We start from the raw sequence: 18065 nt of genomic DNA, 5'->3' as shown, positions 1-18065 counted from the left end.
GCAGCAGGACTTTCCAGGAGAGGGAGTTGCTCTGAGGAGGAAATCCCATCTTGTTCTCCCTCCCTGTCCCCAAACACTGTGTGACTCTGGTATCTTGCCCTCATCGCAGGAGCAGCTGGCAGTGGGTGCCAGGGAAATTCCTGGCCTTGGGACCAGTGCATTGGGGTCAGTCAGGCTTCCTTACAGCAGCATCGCCCCGAGCTGGGCTGGGGGTGATGGAGTCACCAGTGACAGGCTTAGAGCAATTGTAGTACAGCCAGAAACGTCACTGGAGTGTTTCTGCCTGTGCATACACCCCCCTATATGCACCCCAGTTCTGGCAAAACGAAGGAGGCAGGATGATGGCTCACGTGTTGCGGCCCTTTGCTAACGCCGAGCAGATTTTCCACGCTGTCTGGAGAAGCAGAGCTCCACTGCCTCAAGTCTGTCTCTTTCAGGGGTGCTGGGCTGTCTCCTGAGCCCCAAAACTTCCTTGGACATCACAGCGTGGTCAGCGAGAGCCCTGTTGCCAGCTGCGGGGATGCGGCCAGCTCTGCTGTCCCTCACGCCTCTGCTGCGAGCTACCATGCTGAGATGGGCAGATGAAGATTTGGGTTATACCTTCCCTTCAAAACATCATCTGCATCTGCTCAAAGCCTTCACAGCAGGTTCCTGGCCAAGCAGGTGACCTGGGAGCTGCTGTGGGCTCAACCCACCCAGGTGCCACCAGGACTGGGGTGCCCATTCCTCATTACACATGGGGCAAAACAGAGGAGCCCAAATCTCTGTGGAAGAGTGAAAAACCTTCAGCCAGGCCCTTTTCCCCTGAGAAAGGTGATTTTGTTACAAGGGGATGTTTTACAGGAAGGCATTGAGGAAATTTTCAGTGGAATAACAACCAGCTGAGTTGTTTCAGCTTCCCTGGTTTGTCTCTACACGTTGATTGCTTCTTGACCTCAGCTGGTTTTAAAGTGCTAGAATAATACTGTGTTATTATTCCTAATGCTGCTTTGATATTGTGAAAGTGAAGCTTTTCCTCACCCACCTGTTCTGAGGAAGACTTGGGTGTTCAAGACTTTTTGTTCTGACTTGGAAACAATTGAAAGTGCTGGAATTTCCCAGTTTTGGAAATTCCAGTTATTTTCGGCTAGGCGCTGGGGGGAAGTGCAAACATAAACTGTTTGGGGGTGTAGCTTCTATGGCATGTGCCTTTCAACTGCTTCTTCAGCAGCTTGAAAACACAGGAAACCATGTGCAAGGATGGGCGGATGCCATCGAGTCCGATTTGTATCTGTTTTATAAAAGCACCATCCACACAATGGCATGAACCCTGCCGGGGGTTTTCAGAGGCGTGAAGTGAAGCTCTCAGTGAAATCCCTTGCTGCTGCCAGCTCCAGATACATTTCTAGCTGCTTTCTCAGTAGCGGGGGACTCTGCGGTGCTGCTCAAGTGGGCTTTGGGGTCTCCAGGGCTGGGATCCTGCCTGCAGGACCAAGGGACCCTGACACTTCTCAGCACAGGCCAGTCCCACCCAAACCTGGCTCAATAAATTGACTGCTCTTGCCCCAGGGTCAGCAACAGTAAGGTTTTATTTATGAGATTTAAAATTGTCTTTTCCATCTGGGTAGATTCCTGGGTTAGTGGCGTGTTTGGGTATGAATTGTTTTGTACTGAGACAGACAATAACCCCCCTAACCCAGACCCCTCTGCTCCCTTCCCCGAGACTCCCCCATTTGCAACATGGTGCTGCTTTCCAGCGCAAAGTGAGTTGTCCTCTGCAGGGACCTGAGTGTCCCCCAAAGCTGCAGTGACATCAAAGCGGTGGTTGTGCGTGTGCTGGCTCAGACAAGAAGAAGGGGCTCCTGGGGCCACCTAGTCCTCCCCACCGCACAGGGCCAGCAGAGCCTTGCGGTAGTCGCCGGAGGTGTCCTTCTGCAAGAGGGAGACCCATGTCAGAGACCTGCCTGCCCCAGGGACACCCAGTCCTGTGCTGGGCATGGGGAAGGCATCACTCCATGCCCTGGCCACCCCACAGGCATCTTCACAGCAGTGGAAAATGTTGGCATGTCCCCTCTACAGCTAGACCTGCCAACACGGGGGCTGGTTGGGGCAGGTTCCCCCTCCCCAGGCGATGCTCAGCCCTATGCATGGACTGCTCATGGCTCAGGTGCCTGCAGGGCTCAGCCAGACAAGGTGACAAGCCAAGGAGGGAATGCCTGTGTCCCCTCACCTCGATCATGTGGTGCAGTGATTTGTCAAACAGGTCTATGAACTCGCTCCGGATGTTCAACAGGTCGATCTCGCTCCGGGAAATCATGATCCGAGTAAGGGTCCTCTCATCCGTGCCGGCACCCTGCAAAGGGAAGCTTGAGCAAATAAGCCCGGAGGGACTGGGGCTCAGGGATCCCCCCGCAACACAGTCCAAACTGGGGATCTCTGCTTGGAAACATGCTGGGCTTGCTGCCAGCAAGACACAAGTCTGCAGTGTCCCCTGCTAGCCCAAAAAGTTGATGCAGTATTTGAGCTCAGCCCTGCGGTGCTCTGTTGGGGATGGCTGGGAGCCAAACCGCATCACTGCCATGGAGTTAAATCAAAGAATCCCAAAGGGCATCTGTGTGCCCAGCCCAGCCCCCAGAGAGCCCGTCTGCACCTTCATGGACTTGTAGAGCTTGTCAGCGAAGAAGGCTGGCTTGTTCTTCACGCTCCGGACTGCAACACACAAAGGGGAGAGAAAGTGGGCTCCTGGCTGGCAGCACCCAGGGTACACATCGCAGCAAGGAGCTGTGCCACCCATTGGGTCAGCTGCAAACCCTCGTTGGTACAGGGGTATAGGCTTGGCTCTGTAGGATGCCCTAAAAATGCCCCAACCCCACACCACGCTGAGGGTTTCCGTGGCCCAAAAGCAGCTGGAATCTGCCCTCATGTTGCCTTGACAGGGGCAGGCAAAGGGGCTGCCTGCCCACGGGGCAGCCCTGCCCCGAGGGAGCACCCGCCGGGCACTGACCGATGGCCAGGAAGGCATCCCGCACATCTCCCGACATCCGCTTCCTGATGGCATGCTCCACGTCGTGGTTGGTCATTTTGATGAACTCCTGAAACACTGGGGTTGGGGGGAGAGGAAAGGGTCACCGTGGAGCTGCTCCATCCCAGCCCCAGGAGAACTGAGCCTCACCCATGGAGGCTTCTGGATCAGATGGGACCAGAGCAGGCTTTGCTGACCTCAACCAGCCACCCCAAATGCCATCTCCTCCCACCACTGGGGAGACAGGGCCACCCCAACCTCCTGCTGCCCAGGAGTCTCCATCCAGCCCAAATCAAAACACTTGTGTCACAGCTGAGGGTCCAGCAGTGATGGAGAAATGTGGTCCTACCTCTGCGGAGGTGGGGGTAGCTGCGGGTGCAGAGGATGCTGAGGAAGCGGGTCTCCAGGGAGTCGCTGGAGTCGTTGCTGGAGACGTCAGCAAGTTTCTGGGAGAGCAATGGAGAGTGAAGAGGGAGGCAGGGGGACAGGCATAGCAGAGAGGGGCAAAGATGTCAAACAATTCTTCCTGGGACAGCTAGTCCTGAAAACCCTCTTGCAAAGAGGGCAGCCTCTTATGAGCAGGAAAATAGATTGGTTTTCAGTTTTTTTTGGCAAAAAAAGGCATTTTCTCTGCATGGATGTGAAGGTGCACAGCTGCACACTCACATAGGATATTTCCTCTGAGAAAAGACATTTTCCAGTTTTTATGAAAAAAAGCTTTGCAATGCTCATGGTTAAGACTTTTTTTGTCCTTTGGGGAGGATGTTTTTGGGATGACCAGTACTGAACAGAAAATTCAGAGCTGCCAGACACAGGAGCCACCCTTCCCCCTGGGCTGTAGCAGCACTGCCTGTGTGTGAAATGGTTGCCCCACTGCTGTGGGGCTCAGTGGGGAGTCTGTACACATTGCCCTTATTAAGTTATTGCTGGAGAGAGTCACCCCTTCCCCAATTCCCACTTTCGGTGAGCCAAGAAAGCCAGTTCTGAGTCCCAAGCTGCCAGGAACAAGAGTCCTGCATGCAGGCAGGATTGATCCCCAGCCCTCCCAAGGGCAAGAAGGTGACTTTCCCTCTCCCTGCCCAGCTTTGCAGGGAAATGTCCTCATGCAGGTCCCATCTGTCCCCCTTGCCACCCCGTCCTCATGCAAGGACCCTAAAGCCCCGAGCAAGCTGAGCCTGCACAGCCAAAGGAGTCCTGGCACATGGGGTTGCTCCTCCCAGCCTCGGGACCCCAGCATCCCCTCAAATATGCAGAAGGCTGAGAAGTGAAAGGGCAGGCACTCACCAGGGTCTCAGCAACAACCTGGTGGAGAGAAAGAGAGAGACAGGAAGACAACAGGGTCAGAAGATGCTGCTCAACCTTTATCCTTTCCTGACAAAGTGAGGGAAGTCTAGCAAAATCCCCTTAAATGACCTGTCACCAGCTCCCCTGCTTCCCTGGGAGTGGGCCTGATTTTAGGACCTGTGTCCTCCTGCAGTTTGGGATAAGGTAGGTGGTGGTCTTTGGCCAAGCAAAGTGTGCTCCTCACCTGTGGGTACCAGCCCGCTGCTCCTTGGGGAGCATCCTTGCCTGGCCCCAGGCTGGCTCCACCACCCTGCCCGCCTCTGCCAGGCACAGGCAGCAAGAAGAGGATGAGAGCAACTTTGCTGGCAAAATACAGCGCAGTGTCAGGCCAGCTGCCTCTCGGCTGGCTCGTCCCTGTGTTTGTCATGCCTGGCTCTCTCTTTGTCCGCAGCAGGTCGAGGCAAGCGGCAGCGCATATGGTGGGGCGCAGGCAGCGCGTGCGATGGGGCGCAGGCAGCGCAGCACCTGCTCCCTCTGCCGGCAGCAGCCCCGCCAGGAGAGCTGCACATCTGCTGCTGCCGGCGTGTGTTAGAGCTGGCAGTATGGGTTAGAGATGTATGTGTTAGAGCTGGCAGTATGGGTTAGAGATGTATGTGTTAGAGCTGGCTGTGTGAAAAGCAGCTTAGGCTTCAGGGCTGCCCCTTGCACAACACAAAAGGTGGGTGGCTCCGGCAGACCAGCCCAAAGCTGCCTTTGAAGCTTAAGTGCCAAATTTCAACATTGCTGTGGGTTGCTGGACCCCAAATCAGCAGCTCTGCAGAAAAAACGCTGCAGCCCCTGGGGCTGGGAGCTCCTGGGGCTGCTCTCCTGGTTTGCAGCTTCCATGTGTATAGAGCAGTAGAGCCCAGGGCGTCAGAAATTGGGTGTGGGAGCTTGACCTCCAAGGGCATCCTTTCACCTGGCATCTCAACCTGCAGCTTGAGACCACACCCCAGCATCATTTGCTTCCCTGAGGATGCCATTTCCAGGCCAGGGGATGCAACATCCTCATTTTTGTGACACACAACCTGTAACAGCACTGCCAGGATGGTTCTTACCTTGGCATCTTCATGCGCTTGGGTGAGGTTCTCTGGTCCCTCGTCACGGTTGCCCTGTGGTTCAATAAAAAACTTATGGAGCTGGAGAGAGGACATCTCCCAGGAGAGCCCCAAATGAGGGGATGGCAGGCAAGGTCCAGCAGCACTGCCCAGCTGGGTGATGTCTTCTCCATCATCACATCCTTGCAGACCACACACCACTGCCTGTAGTAGGGAGGGGACCATCCCCAGTGAGAGAGCCGCCCTTACCAGAGCCAGGGAGACAAGAATCCTCTTGAAATGCCCCGATGTGTCAGAGCTCAGGTCATCTTCCAGGCGCTTGTGGTAGGCTGTGGAGAAGGGGAACGGCTGAGCCCTGCACCCCACCTGCCGCTCCACTTCCCACCCGCCAGTGTCTGTCGTGCCTGTGATCCCTGTGGGGCCCGTGGATGGTGGGGAGGCTCATCTTCCAGCCTTAGCATGGCTGAAGCAGATGCTCCCACCTCTTGTTTTGAGGCTCAGCAGCTCTAATGCCCTGGAAATTAGCACAGGCTCTTGCTCCAGGTGCTCCTGAGAGAAAGGGTCATCGCAAAAGAGCTTTCAGGGGAGGAGATATTGGTGGTGGAGCTGGGGCATGTCACCATGACATGGAGAGGGGCCAAGAGCAGTGCTCTGCTGGGTGTGAGTGTCTGGTTAAAACTATTGGCTTGCTGGTAGAGAAGAGGCTGGGGATTTAACCTGGAGCTTGCAGCTCTTGTTCCCTAGGGAGAAGGGCACACGGATGGAAGGGAAAGAGAAGTGTATGGTCTGGAGGTGTGAGAAATCACAGTACGGATTTGAGGGCTCCTGCCAGCCTCATCCCGTGTTTCCACTGCTATTTAATAACGTCTTGGACCTGGAAAAGATCTGCTCTTGCCTGGAAGGACTAATAGACATTCACAGCACCAAGCCATGGACCCAGCCCAGGGATAACAGTTGTACCCTGGGCTCTGAAGAAGACCTTGTACAATGTTAAACACAGTCTGTGCCCAGCACCCAGGCATTCCCTGTGTCCCCCGCTGTGCCGTACCTTCCTGATATGCCTCGTTGATAGCTGCAATCTCCTGGTTGTTCCGCGTGGCCATGATTTCAATGAGGACACTCTCATCTGTGCCAGCTCCCTGGAAGAGACCGGTGTGGTGGTGGGGGGGTGCTGTGGGTGCCAGCACTGGATGGGGACACTGTGGCATCGCCCCACCAGTGCCAGGCAAGAAGGGGCTGCTCAAACCCCAGGGCTACTGTGTGCCAGAAGTCAAAGTCCAGCAAATGGCCCAACAGGCTGGTAGGAACAAGCACAGACGTGTCCAAGTGTGCTGCCAGTGGGGTCTCGACTGGTGTGACTGGTGGGCTGTGGTGCACGCCACTGGTTTGCCCCTACCCTGGCTCTCCTGTGGCTGCCTGTGCCTGGCAGGGCACTGCTCCTGCTGCAAACTGGCAATGCTCTGCAAAGCAATGGGATGCCTCCCTGAGCAGCTTTGTGCTGGCTAGAGCATGCTGGGCTGAAAAGAGGCCAAACTGGGCTCCCAGCAGGTCTTGAGTGCAAACCAGGTCTTTGTCCTGGTGCTTTCTGCTCTGCTTTCCTTCCGTAGAGGAGACAAGAGCCTGGGGGCTTGTGAAGCCAGGGTGTGCTCACAGCCCCAGGCCACCAACAACATGAGTACAACCACAGCAAAAAACACTTTGTTCTTGTGTGCCAGGGCCGGTACCACCAGTGCAGCAGTTACCTCCACAGCCTTCCTCAGCTGCTTGGCATCGTACTGTGCCGGTGTCAGCATGAGCCCGAGGATCAGCTTGGCCAGGCTGCCCGACAGCTCAGATTTCAGGTCTGCCATCAGATCCTGCAAAAGCATTTGAGGGTTCAGGCTCCTGCCACAGGGACAGACCCGCCAAGGCAACACCGGGAAGAAAACAAGGGAAGAGAGTGTGGAGGTGGGAGACATCTGGGAAGACCCTTGGGATAGTTCAAGGTCATGTTTTAAGGGGTGGCTCTGGTGAGATCCTGGCTCTGGAGTTTGTATGGGGCTGAGGATGGGGCAAATAAACAGGGACACCCTCCCCTCAAGCTGGGGATGCACCCAGAGCTGGAGGCTGATTGACCACTTGGTCTTCCTCAGGGGAGTCATGCCAAGGCAAATAGGGGTGCCCTGGCTGCCCACCCCTCCCTGGGCACGATTTCATCCAGCAAGGGGCAATCTCAGCATGGGAGGGGCAGGAGGCAGGAGCAGGGCGGCAGGGGGGTCAGCAGCAGTACCCGGCCATAGTGAGCCTTGTAAGCCTTCAGGATCTGCTGCCTCTGGGTGTTGCTTCTCTGTGTCAACACGTCGATGATGGCCCCTTCGTCCGTGCCTGCAATGCCAGCAGAGATGCTGGGGAGAGCCCTGGGGGGCCAACAGAGCCACACCATGTCACCCCCCCTCCTGCAGACCGGGGAGGTGGGGAATGGAGAGCTCCCACAGCTCCAAAACCATCTCTTCATTCCCCCTGGGGCTTTCACACACCTCTGCGTGGGCCAGGGTGGGTTTTCTGCCCCAGGAGTTGGTGAGGAGCAGCAGGAAGGGGGGCACTGGGTACATGGTCCCCACTTACCCAAGCCCTTCATTGCCTTCCTCAGCACCTGTGCATCCCCATCATCATTGAAGCTTCCTGCAGGATGCACTGTTCCTCGCAGCTGTGGGTACACAGAGAAGTTTGGGGTCATCCCTGAGGAGAGTGGGATGGAGGGGGAGAGGGAGGGACGGAGAGAGGGAGAGAGGGACGGAGAGTGCCACCTGGCAAGCCAAGGCCAAAGCAGGTCGTGTGTTAGTGCAAGCACCTGGTGCTCAGTGAGGATATCCCTGCCATTGTCACCCCTTCCATTGAGGGGCAAACCAAAGCCAGGCTAGCAGAGAGCAGGGAGAAGATGGTAACAGGCAGTCCCTGGAGTCTCACTGTCCTGCTCAGTGTCATACCCGCCTCCCCTAGCACTGACACACCTCAACTGGGGCCGGCCACATCAGCTGATAGCCAGAAGCGGAGTTGCTGAAAGGCTGCCTGCTCCTGCCCCGGAATTCTACCCTGCTGCATCCTTACAGCTCCCAGCACATCTCTGTTCTCCCTGTGCACATAGGGCTGAGGGTGCTTTTTCTGCATGTCTCTATGCACCTTTTCATGGGTGCCTCCAGCTGCATGCAGGGTGCTGGCTCCCCATGGCACAGCTGTGCCCTGGGTCGGGGTGGGGTGCCCTGGGGTACAGGAGGTCTCCGGCGGAGGCACCAGAGCCAGGGCTGCAAGTGATGCATTGCACAGACATGCAGGGGCTGTCACCCTGAGGGAGGGTGGTCTTGGAGAGAGGAAAGATTAGTGGAGCTCATGGGGGGCAGTCAGCTCTGCTGGGGTTACGTCCCACCAACCTCCTGCCCCAAAACCAGAGAAAAGTGTTGAGAGAAGCCACAGAGCAGGAAGAGCAGAGACGCGGGGTTGGCTGTGTCCCACAGCAGAGAGGAGCAGCCACAGATCCCAAGCTGGTGGGGAGCAGAGGGGGTACGGGGGCTGGGGGGTGCTGACCTCTACTTTGGCCACCGCGCTAAGCTCCCACATCCGATACGCCACCTGCGCCGCCTCGGGGAAGAACTCACCTGCGGCACTGCAAGGGGAGGGCAAGGACAGGGGACAGTGAGCCCTGGGGACCCTGTGCCCCACCAGCAGCTGCCCCCCGCCCTGTCCTGCCCCTCCATGAGGGGTGTTTTGTGCCCACCAGGTGCTGGGCATGGGGGCAGGTCCTGTGTGCTGCTGTGGGGCTGGGTGGGAATGGGGGGAAACGGGCGGTAAATCCCAACCGCCCCCATCAGATCATCCTCCCTCCAAGTGTTTGCCCCTGGGCTTCTTGTCCAGGAGCCCCCACAGACCCTCTCTCCTCTGGGAACAGTGGAGCAGCCGTGTGCTCCATGGCTCTCCCTGCCCAAAGGCACTGCAGATACTGCCGGTCCCATCCGGCTGCCAGTGCGGATCTAGAGGTTTCTACCCAGCACCAAGGGGATGAAGAGGGACAGACAGGGTGACAGGCAATCTTACTCATCGTCCCCTCCGCACAACTTCAGCAGGGCCTTCTTGTACTCCCCAGAGGTGTCCTCCTGGAAAGACAGACAGAGGTGGAGAACCATGCGGCAGGGAGGTTCATGTAGTGCCATGGGATGGGCACCTGGAGAGGGAATTCCCTGAGCCTTGTTCTCGGAGGTGGACACCTGGCACAGGGTGGCTGGGGAGGGGGCTCAGCCCCACAATGAGCATCGGGAGGGAGCAGCACTGGCAGCAGCTCAGAGGGTGACCAGGCACCTCAGCACTTACCTTTATCATGTTGTAGAGAGACTTCTCATATTTGGTCCTGAACACCTCACGGATGTCCAGCATATCGATCTCGCTGCGGGACACCATGATGCGGATCAGCGTGTTGTCCCTCGTGCCCAGCCCCTGCAACAGAGGAGCCCCCGCGTCACGCCTGGGATAGCCAAGCAACCCTGTTCAGCCCATCGCATTTGGGGGACCCTCTATCAGATTTCTACCCAGCCGCGGGTTTGAAGGAATAACTCCTTTGGAGGGAAGAGCAAAGACCCTAGGTCATATAGGTCCTGTCTTCATGAACCTGTGTCAGCCCGCCCTCCAGCAGCACCCGTGGCAAGGGGACCCCTCTTTGGCCAGCTGCCCACAGCACTGCGGGGCACCCACCAGGGAATGGGTGATCCACTCACCTTCATGGCCTTGTAGAGCCTTTCTGCAAAATACTCTGCTGTGCTTCGGACACACTTCACTGTGGGGAAACAGGGACAGGGTGAGGGGAGCCAGCACACGGCTTTCCCCGTGCCTCCAGCCCCCCACAGTCAGCATCCCCACCCGTCCTGAAGGAGCCTCCCTGAGCTCCCTGAAACTGGGGACAGCCACAATCCCAAACTGCTGGCTCTTGCACCCTTCCATCCCAGCAAGGCCAGTGGTGTGCTTTTGCAGCACACCCCACGCAGGGACTGACTTACCCACAGCCAGCATCAGCTTCTCAAAGTCCCCAGAGAGCTCTCCTCGGATGCTCCTCTCGATTGGCTTCCCAGAAATCTTCAGATACTCATCAAAGACTGTGGAACGAGAGTGAGATGATGCCTGGAGAGGCTGCCAAGATACATTCAAGCCCAGCTCCAAGCTTGCAGGAGATGCTCACCCAGGCGGAGGTGCTGCTTGCTTCGCCGGCCAAGGATGTAGATGAACTGGGCCTCGTCCGTGCCCCATTTCTGCTCACCAGCTTCCAGCAGGTCCTTGTGGGATGGGGAAGGTGGCAGAGACCAGTCAGGGTGCTGCTCACATGAGGCTCTGCCCAAGCATGGGCATCATCAGCACCCACGCACCCTTTGCAGCACTAGGTCTGTGTGGTGCCAGTGCCACCAGCCACATCTCTGCCCAGATGGCACCCATCTCAGTGACCAACCAAGCCTCACCCTGGCATCCTGCTCCACCAGGTCCTCGCTCACCACATCGTCCTCCTCCCTGCTGCCCTGCAGGACAGAGACAGGCTCAGCACTGCCAGGCTCAGGCACCAGCTGCCTGCAGACACCTGACAGACAGAGATACCTGCAGCAGAACGACGAGCATCTTCTTGAAGTGGCCAGATGTGTCTCCAACAATATCAGCCTCCAGGTCTCTCTCGTAGGCTGGTGGAAGAGAGAGAGGTCAAGTCCTGGAGACCTGGATCCCCTTAACTCTGCCCGTTTTCCTGGCCCAAGGAGACACCGGGCAGCCCCCGCCCTCCCCCAGCCCTCACCATCTTTGTAGGCAGCCACCAGGTCGTGGATCTCCTGGTTGGTGCGGGAGGCAAGGATCTCGATGAGGCACTTCTCATCCGTGCCAATGCCCTGCGGGCAGAGACGCAGCCCCGTGAATAGCAGGGCCAGCTGGGGTGTCCTCAGAGAGGCCCCGAGGGGACTGCCTACCCCTTACCGCAATGGCATCTTTGATCTCCTTGGCGTCGCTGTAAGCTGGGGGCCGCATCAGGCTCACGATCAGCCGCTCAAACTTGCCCGTCAGTTCGTACTTGAGGTCTGCAATGAGGTCCTGGTGGAGGAGGAGAAAGGGGCTGGGGGACCCTTTGCTCCACAGCGTCTCTCAGTGGGTCCAGGGAGCAGTGGGTCCCTGCGTGGGCAGCAGGGACATGGACCAGGGAGCATTTCTGCTGTTACCTTCCCGTATTGGGACTTGTAGGCTTGGCAGATTTCCACTCGCTGCTTGTTGCTTCTGGATGTGATGAGGTCGAGGATGGCCTCCTTGTCACTGCCTGCAGGGAGAGATGGGAGTCACATTTAGCCCCACAGCTAGGTCTCACCCCCATGGCTGTGGCTCATCACAGCCACCGTCCTGTACCCAAAACTGCTTGGGGCTGGGAGCAGAAGTAGAGCTGAGCCAGCTCCGGGGAGGAAAGCAGAGCCAGGAGAGGTCCTGACACGCTGCTAAAGCAGCTGAGATGGGAGGCAATGCAGGATGCCCAGCCATGCAAGGGTCAACCAAGGGGACATCAGGGTGACAGTCCAGAGGAGTGTCCATACCAAACCCCTTCATGGCATTGTATAAGGCCTCTGCATCCTGGCTGGCATCAAAGCCTTGGTAGTCCTTCACCGACCCCCTGTAGACCTAGAGGAGAGGAGGCAAGAAGGTGAGAAGGAGCAGCCCCTGGTGGGATATGGGGAGGTAGAAGTTGAAGCTGAGCAGGACTGGAGCAAAGTCTGCTCCCACTCAGGGCTGCCTGAAGGCAAAGCTCAGCCTCAAACGTAACACTTGTTCTTCTCCTCAGCTGTTTTCTTGCCTGTTTGCTCTCCCCACTATGCAAATAGTTTGTGTGCCAGGTTACTGGAGTAAACAGCTTTCCCTCTCATATCTTGCTGTTTGTGCCTCATGTTTAAGCTGGGTACAACCCTCTCCACTGTACCAGCAAGAGCTGGTGGTTTGATGGGGGTTTCTTGAGCACTTTTGGGTTCTCAGCTCCATCTGGGAGCACCAGCAGAAAAAGGGCAGACCCCAGTAATTTCCTACAGCCTGTTGCGAGCAGGGAAACCCTCTGGATGGTGAGGTTGCCCAGGGTCTGCATGGCCTCCAAGCAAGGAGACGTAAGTACAGGACAAAATCATAATGGGCTACTAAGCGGAAAGCACCGAGAAGTGCTAAAGCTGCCAACAGCTTGTTCTGCCCCAGCATGTGCTCCCGCAGGGCCCAGGCTGGTCTGAGGGGTTGGAGCAGAGATCCTGGATACACAGAAAGGCTTTCCTGGGGGCCTGAGAAATCCTGGGGGTTGGCATGATCCACTTCTATCTGCTGCTCCGCACAATGGGGCACCCAGGAGCAACAGCCCCAAGCAGAGACAACAGGAAGAAGCAGGGACTGGGTTTCCCCTCCCTAAATCACCTTCGCCTGGAGGAATTCACCCCGGGGGAGCCTTGAGCTGGACTCTAAGTGGATCAGCACAAACCCTGGGTGGAAGCAGATGTGAAACCAGCCCAGCACCACATAAGGAACTAGGATATGTTCCCACGCGGGGCAGAGAGCAGGAAGAGCTGAACAGCAGCGTTTCCTTAGCGGTCTCACTGGGAAGTGGGACAGCTGGGAGTCAGACTAAGCTGGGGCTCTCAGCTGTGTCCGTACCCTGGGAAACTCTGAGCATCCTCCCTTAGCTCTGCTTCTATAAGTGCCAACCAGGTGCATACACCTCCCAAGGCTCGCTTGCTCAGGATCTGCTGCAGGGCTTATTTAAAATCTCCAAGAACTGTATGAATGGCCAGGGCTGTTGCCAGTGTGGGCATATAAAGCCAACATGTCCCCAGAGAAGGTGGGCATCAGGCAGGCAGCACCAGCACCCCTGGCCCAACAAGTGCCTTGAGGATGAGCCTGAGGTGATGGACACAGGGCAGCCCCACACCTGTCACTGCCCCGAGCCCCATCCTAATGCTGCAGCACAACAGTTTCACTGTGCATCTCACACAACCAGCCTCTGTACCCTCATTTTCCAGAGAGAAACCAGTCCAGGCTGCGCACATCCCACGGGATCTCTCTGGAGGAGCTGCTGGCACTGGTGTCCCATGTGGTGGGGACCAGGTCGGTCAAGAGGAGACGCTGCCCTTCGAGGGAGCTGGGCAGGCACAGGGACAGATCGTATTGCAGGTGATTCATCAGAAGAGCTGGATTTAGCCCTGCTTCCCGGCAGCTCACAGACCCTCCTGGCTTGGTGCAAGCTCCTGCCCACACACATGCCTTGCAGTGATGTGAATAAGGAGCTGCAGGGCAAAGGAGGTGCCCGGAGGAAGGAGTAGGGGTTGAGGGTGGCTGGAGGTGCTGGGGTCACATGAGTGGTGATGGAGAGACAAGATGTTGGCCCTGGTTAAATGGAAAGGAGGAGCAGTGCTGTGTTCCTGCCTGCTGAGCCATTGACACACAAGCTGCCTGCCACAACAGGGGTAAGGGAAACTGAGGCAGGAACTCAGCACTGTGCATCATGCCGTGCTCCCTGCATCTTTGTGGGAACAAGCCCCAGGGAGGTGCAGAAACATCACTAGTAGAGGGAAACAGCATCCTGCCCACTGCTCCCTCCCCACACCCCCATCCCCCTCTCCATCCCCACTTCAGCTGCCGGCCCCCCCGCCTCCCCTCCTCCAGCCTCTGAGTCATCCCGGCCTGCCCGGGACCTCCCAGCTAAAAATAAGCCAGGCTGGGGCCGGGAGGGTGGAAGCAAAATTCCCAGCGTGGCTTCGCTCTCTCCCACCACACGGCTGCTCGGGGTCCTGGACCACTGCAGGGGTGATGCTCACCCATGCTGTGCCTCAGTTTCCCCACCCAGAGGCAATCACCCCCTCAGCCAGGTGGGAAGCTGTGGATAATTGGGCCTGAGGCAACAACTGCTTGTGTTCTCCAGGGAACGGAAAGCAGAGCCTGGCCCTGAGCAGTGGAGAAGGGAGGCTCTGGGCTTGGAGTCCTCCCCCGCCTGGCACCCGGCGGGCAGGCTGCACCCCGCCAGCCACAGCTGCCACCCTGCCAGGGTTTTCCACCCACGCCGAGATGTTTTCCTGGCTGCAGGCAGCACCTGCTCACCCAGCTGCCACATTGCACCGGCCCCAGCTCGGAGCAGGGAGAAATCCAGGCTGGGGGAGAGGCCAAAGTGGGGCTGCACGCCTTGCAGCAGAGTCAGGCAGGAATTCTCTCCAGCGAAAGCTAAAATCCCCCAACTCTTCACCTCCCCTTCCCACAGCCCCACTTCTCTACCCTATCCCCACTGGGGTCCCAAAAGGATTGTTGCTCCTCCCTATCCCTGTTTTCCCAGCTCCGTGCTCCAGCACTTCCCCCATCTGCATCACATCCAGACAGCGCTGGCAGGAATGTAAACAGGCTCCAGACAGCATCGCACTCTGCACGTCAACACCATCCTTGCTGCATGATGGAGATGCTGCCCCAGCTCTGGGGTCTGCCCTGTGGCACCCTCAGTACACATCCCCATCGTGTGTGGGTCACCCTTACCTTTCCTTTGGGTGCCATGGCTTCCCAAGCTGGAAATCACCAGAGGGAGGGCAAGGAGGAGCTGCAGGAGGGAACAGAAAAGCCGATGTGAGCAAAGTGCCCCTTCTCTGCAGGTTGGGTTCACTAAGGGAGGCTTTGCTCCCTCCCTGCCTCAAGTGCTGATGCTGGCCATCGCCGTGGGTGCGGTACCCCTGGGGAGGGTGATGGATGGCTGGGTGCTGCTTCACCAGCCACCCTGTGGTCACTGCAGCAGAGGTCCTTTGGTGTTGGGGACCCTGCAGGCTGGGGGCAGCGGAGACAGGCACCCACGCAGCTTCCTACCAGCACGAGAGAAACCGGGAGGGGAAGAAAGTGCTGAATACGTGGAAATGAGCTGAGCATCCTCTGCAGGGCTGATCCTCCTCTCTGACCCTGCAATGCTCCCGCTGCAGCCCCCCAAGCCCTGGGGCCATCCCAGCTTCAGCAGCTGCTGGGGACACCATGTTGCCACATGGTGCTGGGGCTGGGCAGCCCCCACAAGATATCACCAGCTTTTATCTGAGTTTCCCTACAGCAAATCTAGGCCGCTATCAGTCCCACGCACGCAGCAGAGCCCAGGAAACACAGACGGGTTTCCAGGGTAACTTGCAGATTGTTTTCTAACACTCACACCATTTATAGCTGCAACCCGCTGCGGTGTGGGCTCTCCCCACCCCCCAAGAGAAAGTCCCCAGAAAGCACCATTTGCCCCGAGAAAACCAACGGAGGGAGAGAAACATCTGGAAAATGGAGCACGGCCATGAATGAACCGCTGAGCGTCAGCTGAGCTCCAGCCATGAGGCACAGCTCCCTCCTCCCTCCCAGACACGTTGCAGGAAAGCTCAGGGTGCAGCGGGGCCACCCTGGGGGGATTTCTGCCACCACCTGAACTCTATTTCATGCCATGGAGTGAATAGGAGAAATCACATGAACTTTCTCAGCTTGGCCCTGCATCCCTGTGAGAGCACCCACGCCAGGGGACACCCAGCCTCACCGCCCCTTGTATGGCTGCGTCACCCCACTCACACGCAGGAAACTGCGCGGCACCCACAGGCGTCTTTGCCAAGGAGAGGAAGTTTTGCAGAAAACCAGAGCTGCCCTCACCTCCCTTCCCTTTTCAGCTGCGGACGCTGCAAGCCTCGGCTGCCCTTCCCTGCGGCTCCTGGCTGGGGGAGCCCCCCGCCTGCCCCGTGCGTGGTGGGGCTGCACTGCGGCTGGGTGCTGCGTGTGTGCCAGGGGATCCCAGCCCCATGCAGCCTTTTAATGCCACTCAGGAGCCCCTAAGTGAAGCTGCACACTCTCCAGGGAACGGAGAAAAGCCCTGTGTGGCACAGCCCTCCTGCCTCACTCCGTGCGTGCAGCAGCCGGGCAGAGACCACCCAACTCATCTCAGCAGTGGCAGAGAATCCCCAGCCACACCCAGTCCCCAGGCTGTCCCTGCAGCGCCTCATCCCTGTCCCCACCGCTGCTGGCACCTCTGCAGAGGCTGGAGGAGCAGCCCCAGCTCTTGCCCTGCCAGCAGGTGACCCGGGGAGGATGCCCAGACCAACACACCGCATCCACGTGATGAATCCTGGAGGCTGCAGAGCTCAGACAGTGGGATGTACCCGCACCCCTGCCCAGACGATTGGGAGATTTGGGTTGTGGGGGTGCCTGGGCAGAAAGTGCTATGAGAAACACTAAACGACATGCACAGCCTGTCCCCTTTGCAGAATGACCCACCCTTGCCAAAAAGCCTCTGTCCCCCCAGCAGCATCAACCCCACCGGCCTCCCAGGAGCCCAGCGGCTATTTTTGCAGCCTGCTACCTAGCAGGGCTCTCTCAGCACAGCCATACGCGGTGAAGGCGATGCCACACCCAGCACCCCGCCACCCATCATCCTGCCCGCAGGGTAGAAAGGGAGATTTGCTGGGTTATAAAAAAGCAAGGGAGGTCCCCAAAGTGCCCTGCCCCACCCCAGAGCCAAAAAGTTCCCATGCCCTTCTAGAGCTCTGTGCCTCTGGGGTTCAGCATGGTGCAATTGCTGGTGGAAAACTTGGAGGGTACTGAATCAGGGGGATCCTCCCTGCTGAGCCCAGCTGGGACCCCTGCATGGAGGGGTGGGAGTGTCCACGGCCACTGCAGCGCTGGGGCACAAAGGCGCATCCTGGCCGGGACACGCCCATGGGCCCCACAGCAATGCCAGCGCCCACCCAAAAAGCCCTGCTGGCAGCACTCCCCCCGGCTTTTGTTAAAAAGGAAGAATTTTTCATAAAAAGAAAAAGAGAACAAGGACCCCCCCTGCAGCCACCCCTTGGAGGGAGCCTCCGCTCGCACGGCTCACCTCCCCTTGCACGGCTCACCTCCCCTTGCACGCCACCGCGGTGGCTTTGCACACCAGCACTGTCCCCTCGCCTGCCAGCACGGTCCCCCCGCACACTTACGAGCAGCGCCGAGGCCTGTCCGGGTGTGCTGGCACAACAGCGGCCGCCGGCGCGCTCGGTGCGTACTTGTGGCCGTGCGCTCGTCCTTGGCTTGCAGCTGTTTCCTCCCGGTGAGACGTCACCGCTTGCCGGCCCTCCAGTCCCCGCCTGCCATGGCACCGGGGTCAGGGCTGTGCTCCCACCCTCGCCGCCATGCTGGAGCTCAGCCCCTTGGTTTTGGGTGCTCACGGTGCAGGGGGACCCGATACTGCCCACAGAAGCACCCTGACCCTGCCGGGGTGTGGGGAAGGGGGTCTGTTGGCAGAAAAGCCTCACCAGTGTGCGCAGGGGCTGCGTGCCAGCGACGGTGACGTGCACAGTGCAAGGCGACAAAAGCGCTTGCACTTAACTGCGGAAATTTCACCCCCTTCCGTCCCCCCCGCCCCAGTTTCCTGCTGAATGCTCAGTTACAGGGTACCCCGTTGCCTCCCATGCTTGTCCTGCTGCTGGTCATTTCCACCCACACCAAATCACCCCCTTCCCTGGGAAACGTCCATCCTTGACTTTCTGCAAAAGCCAAGGGGCAGGGCTGGCACCCTACAGGACGTGTCTGGGGCTCTGCAAGGAGTATCCATGGGGCAGAGGCTGAGCTGGGGAAGAAGCAGCTCGCTGTTCCCCAAAACCTTCCATCCCAATGCAGACACAGTGCTGAGAAGACCTTGCAGCACAGCGGTG

The 18065-nt window shown here is 58.2% G+C and overlaps 1 protein-coding gene across 1 annotated transcript; it reads right to left on the bottom strand.

The window, feature by feature from the left end:
• Positions 1–1708: 1708 nt before the first annotated feature.
• ANXA6 (annexin A6) lies at positions 1709–17432 on the bottom strand. Its single transcript, XM_080353140.1, has 26 exons — positions 17352–17432; positions 14911–14971; positions 11958–12042; positions 11595–11689; positions 11356–11469; positions 11180–11270; positions 10990–11069; positions 10857–10913; positions 10583–10676; positions 10404–10499; positions 10125–10183; positions 9724–9846; positions 9451–9509; positions 8944–9022; positions 7987–8068; positions 7652–7746; positions 7125–7238; positions 6431–6521; positions 5632–5711; positions 5383–5436; positions 4286–4303; positions 3351–3447; positions 2984–3079; positions 2630–2688; positions 2210–2332; positions 1709–1911 (listed from the first exon to the last, which is right to left on the bottom strand). The coding sequence occupies exons 2-26, from the start codon at positions 14926–14928 to the stop codon at positions 1852–1854; spliced, it is 2019 nt and encodes a 672-aa protein (XP_080209266.1). The 5' UTR covers positions 14929–14971; positions 17352–17432; the 3' UTR covers positions 1709–1851.
• Between the last annotated feature and the right edge of the window lie 633 nt (positions 17433–18065).

This window comes from Nesoenas mayeri, assembly GCF_963082525.1.
Source record: "Nesoenas mayeri genome assembly, chromosome: 14".
NCBI classification, from domain to species: Eukaryota; Metazoa; Chordata; class Aves; order Columbiformes; family Columbidae; genus Nesoenas; species Nesoenas mayeri.
This window is presented reverse-complemented; position numbering and strand designations above follow the sequence as displayed.

Coding starts and splice junctions, on each gene's coding strand:
- ANXA6 (XM_080353140.1), bottom strand. Junction 7,747..7,986: donor GAAGGCAATGAAGGGCTTGG/GTAAGTGGGGAC, acceptor CTGGCATTGCAG/GCACGGACGAAGGGGCCATC. Junction 6,522..7,124: donor AGCTGAGGAAGGCTGTGGAG/GTAACTGCTGCA, acceptor GGTCTCTTCCAG/GGAGCTGGCACAGATGAGAG.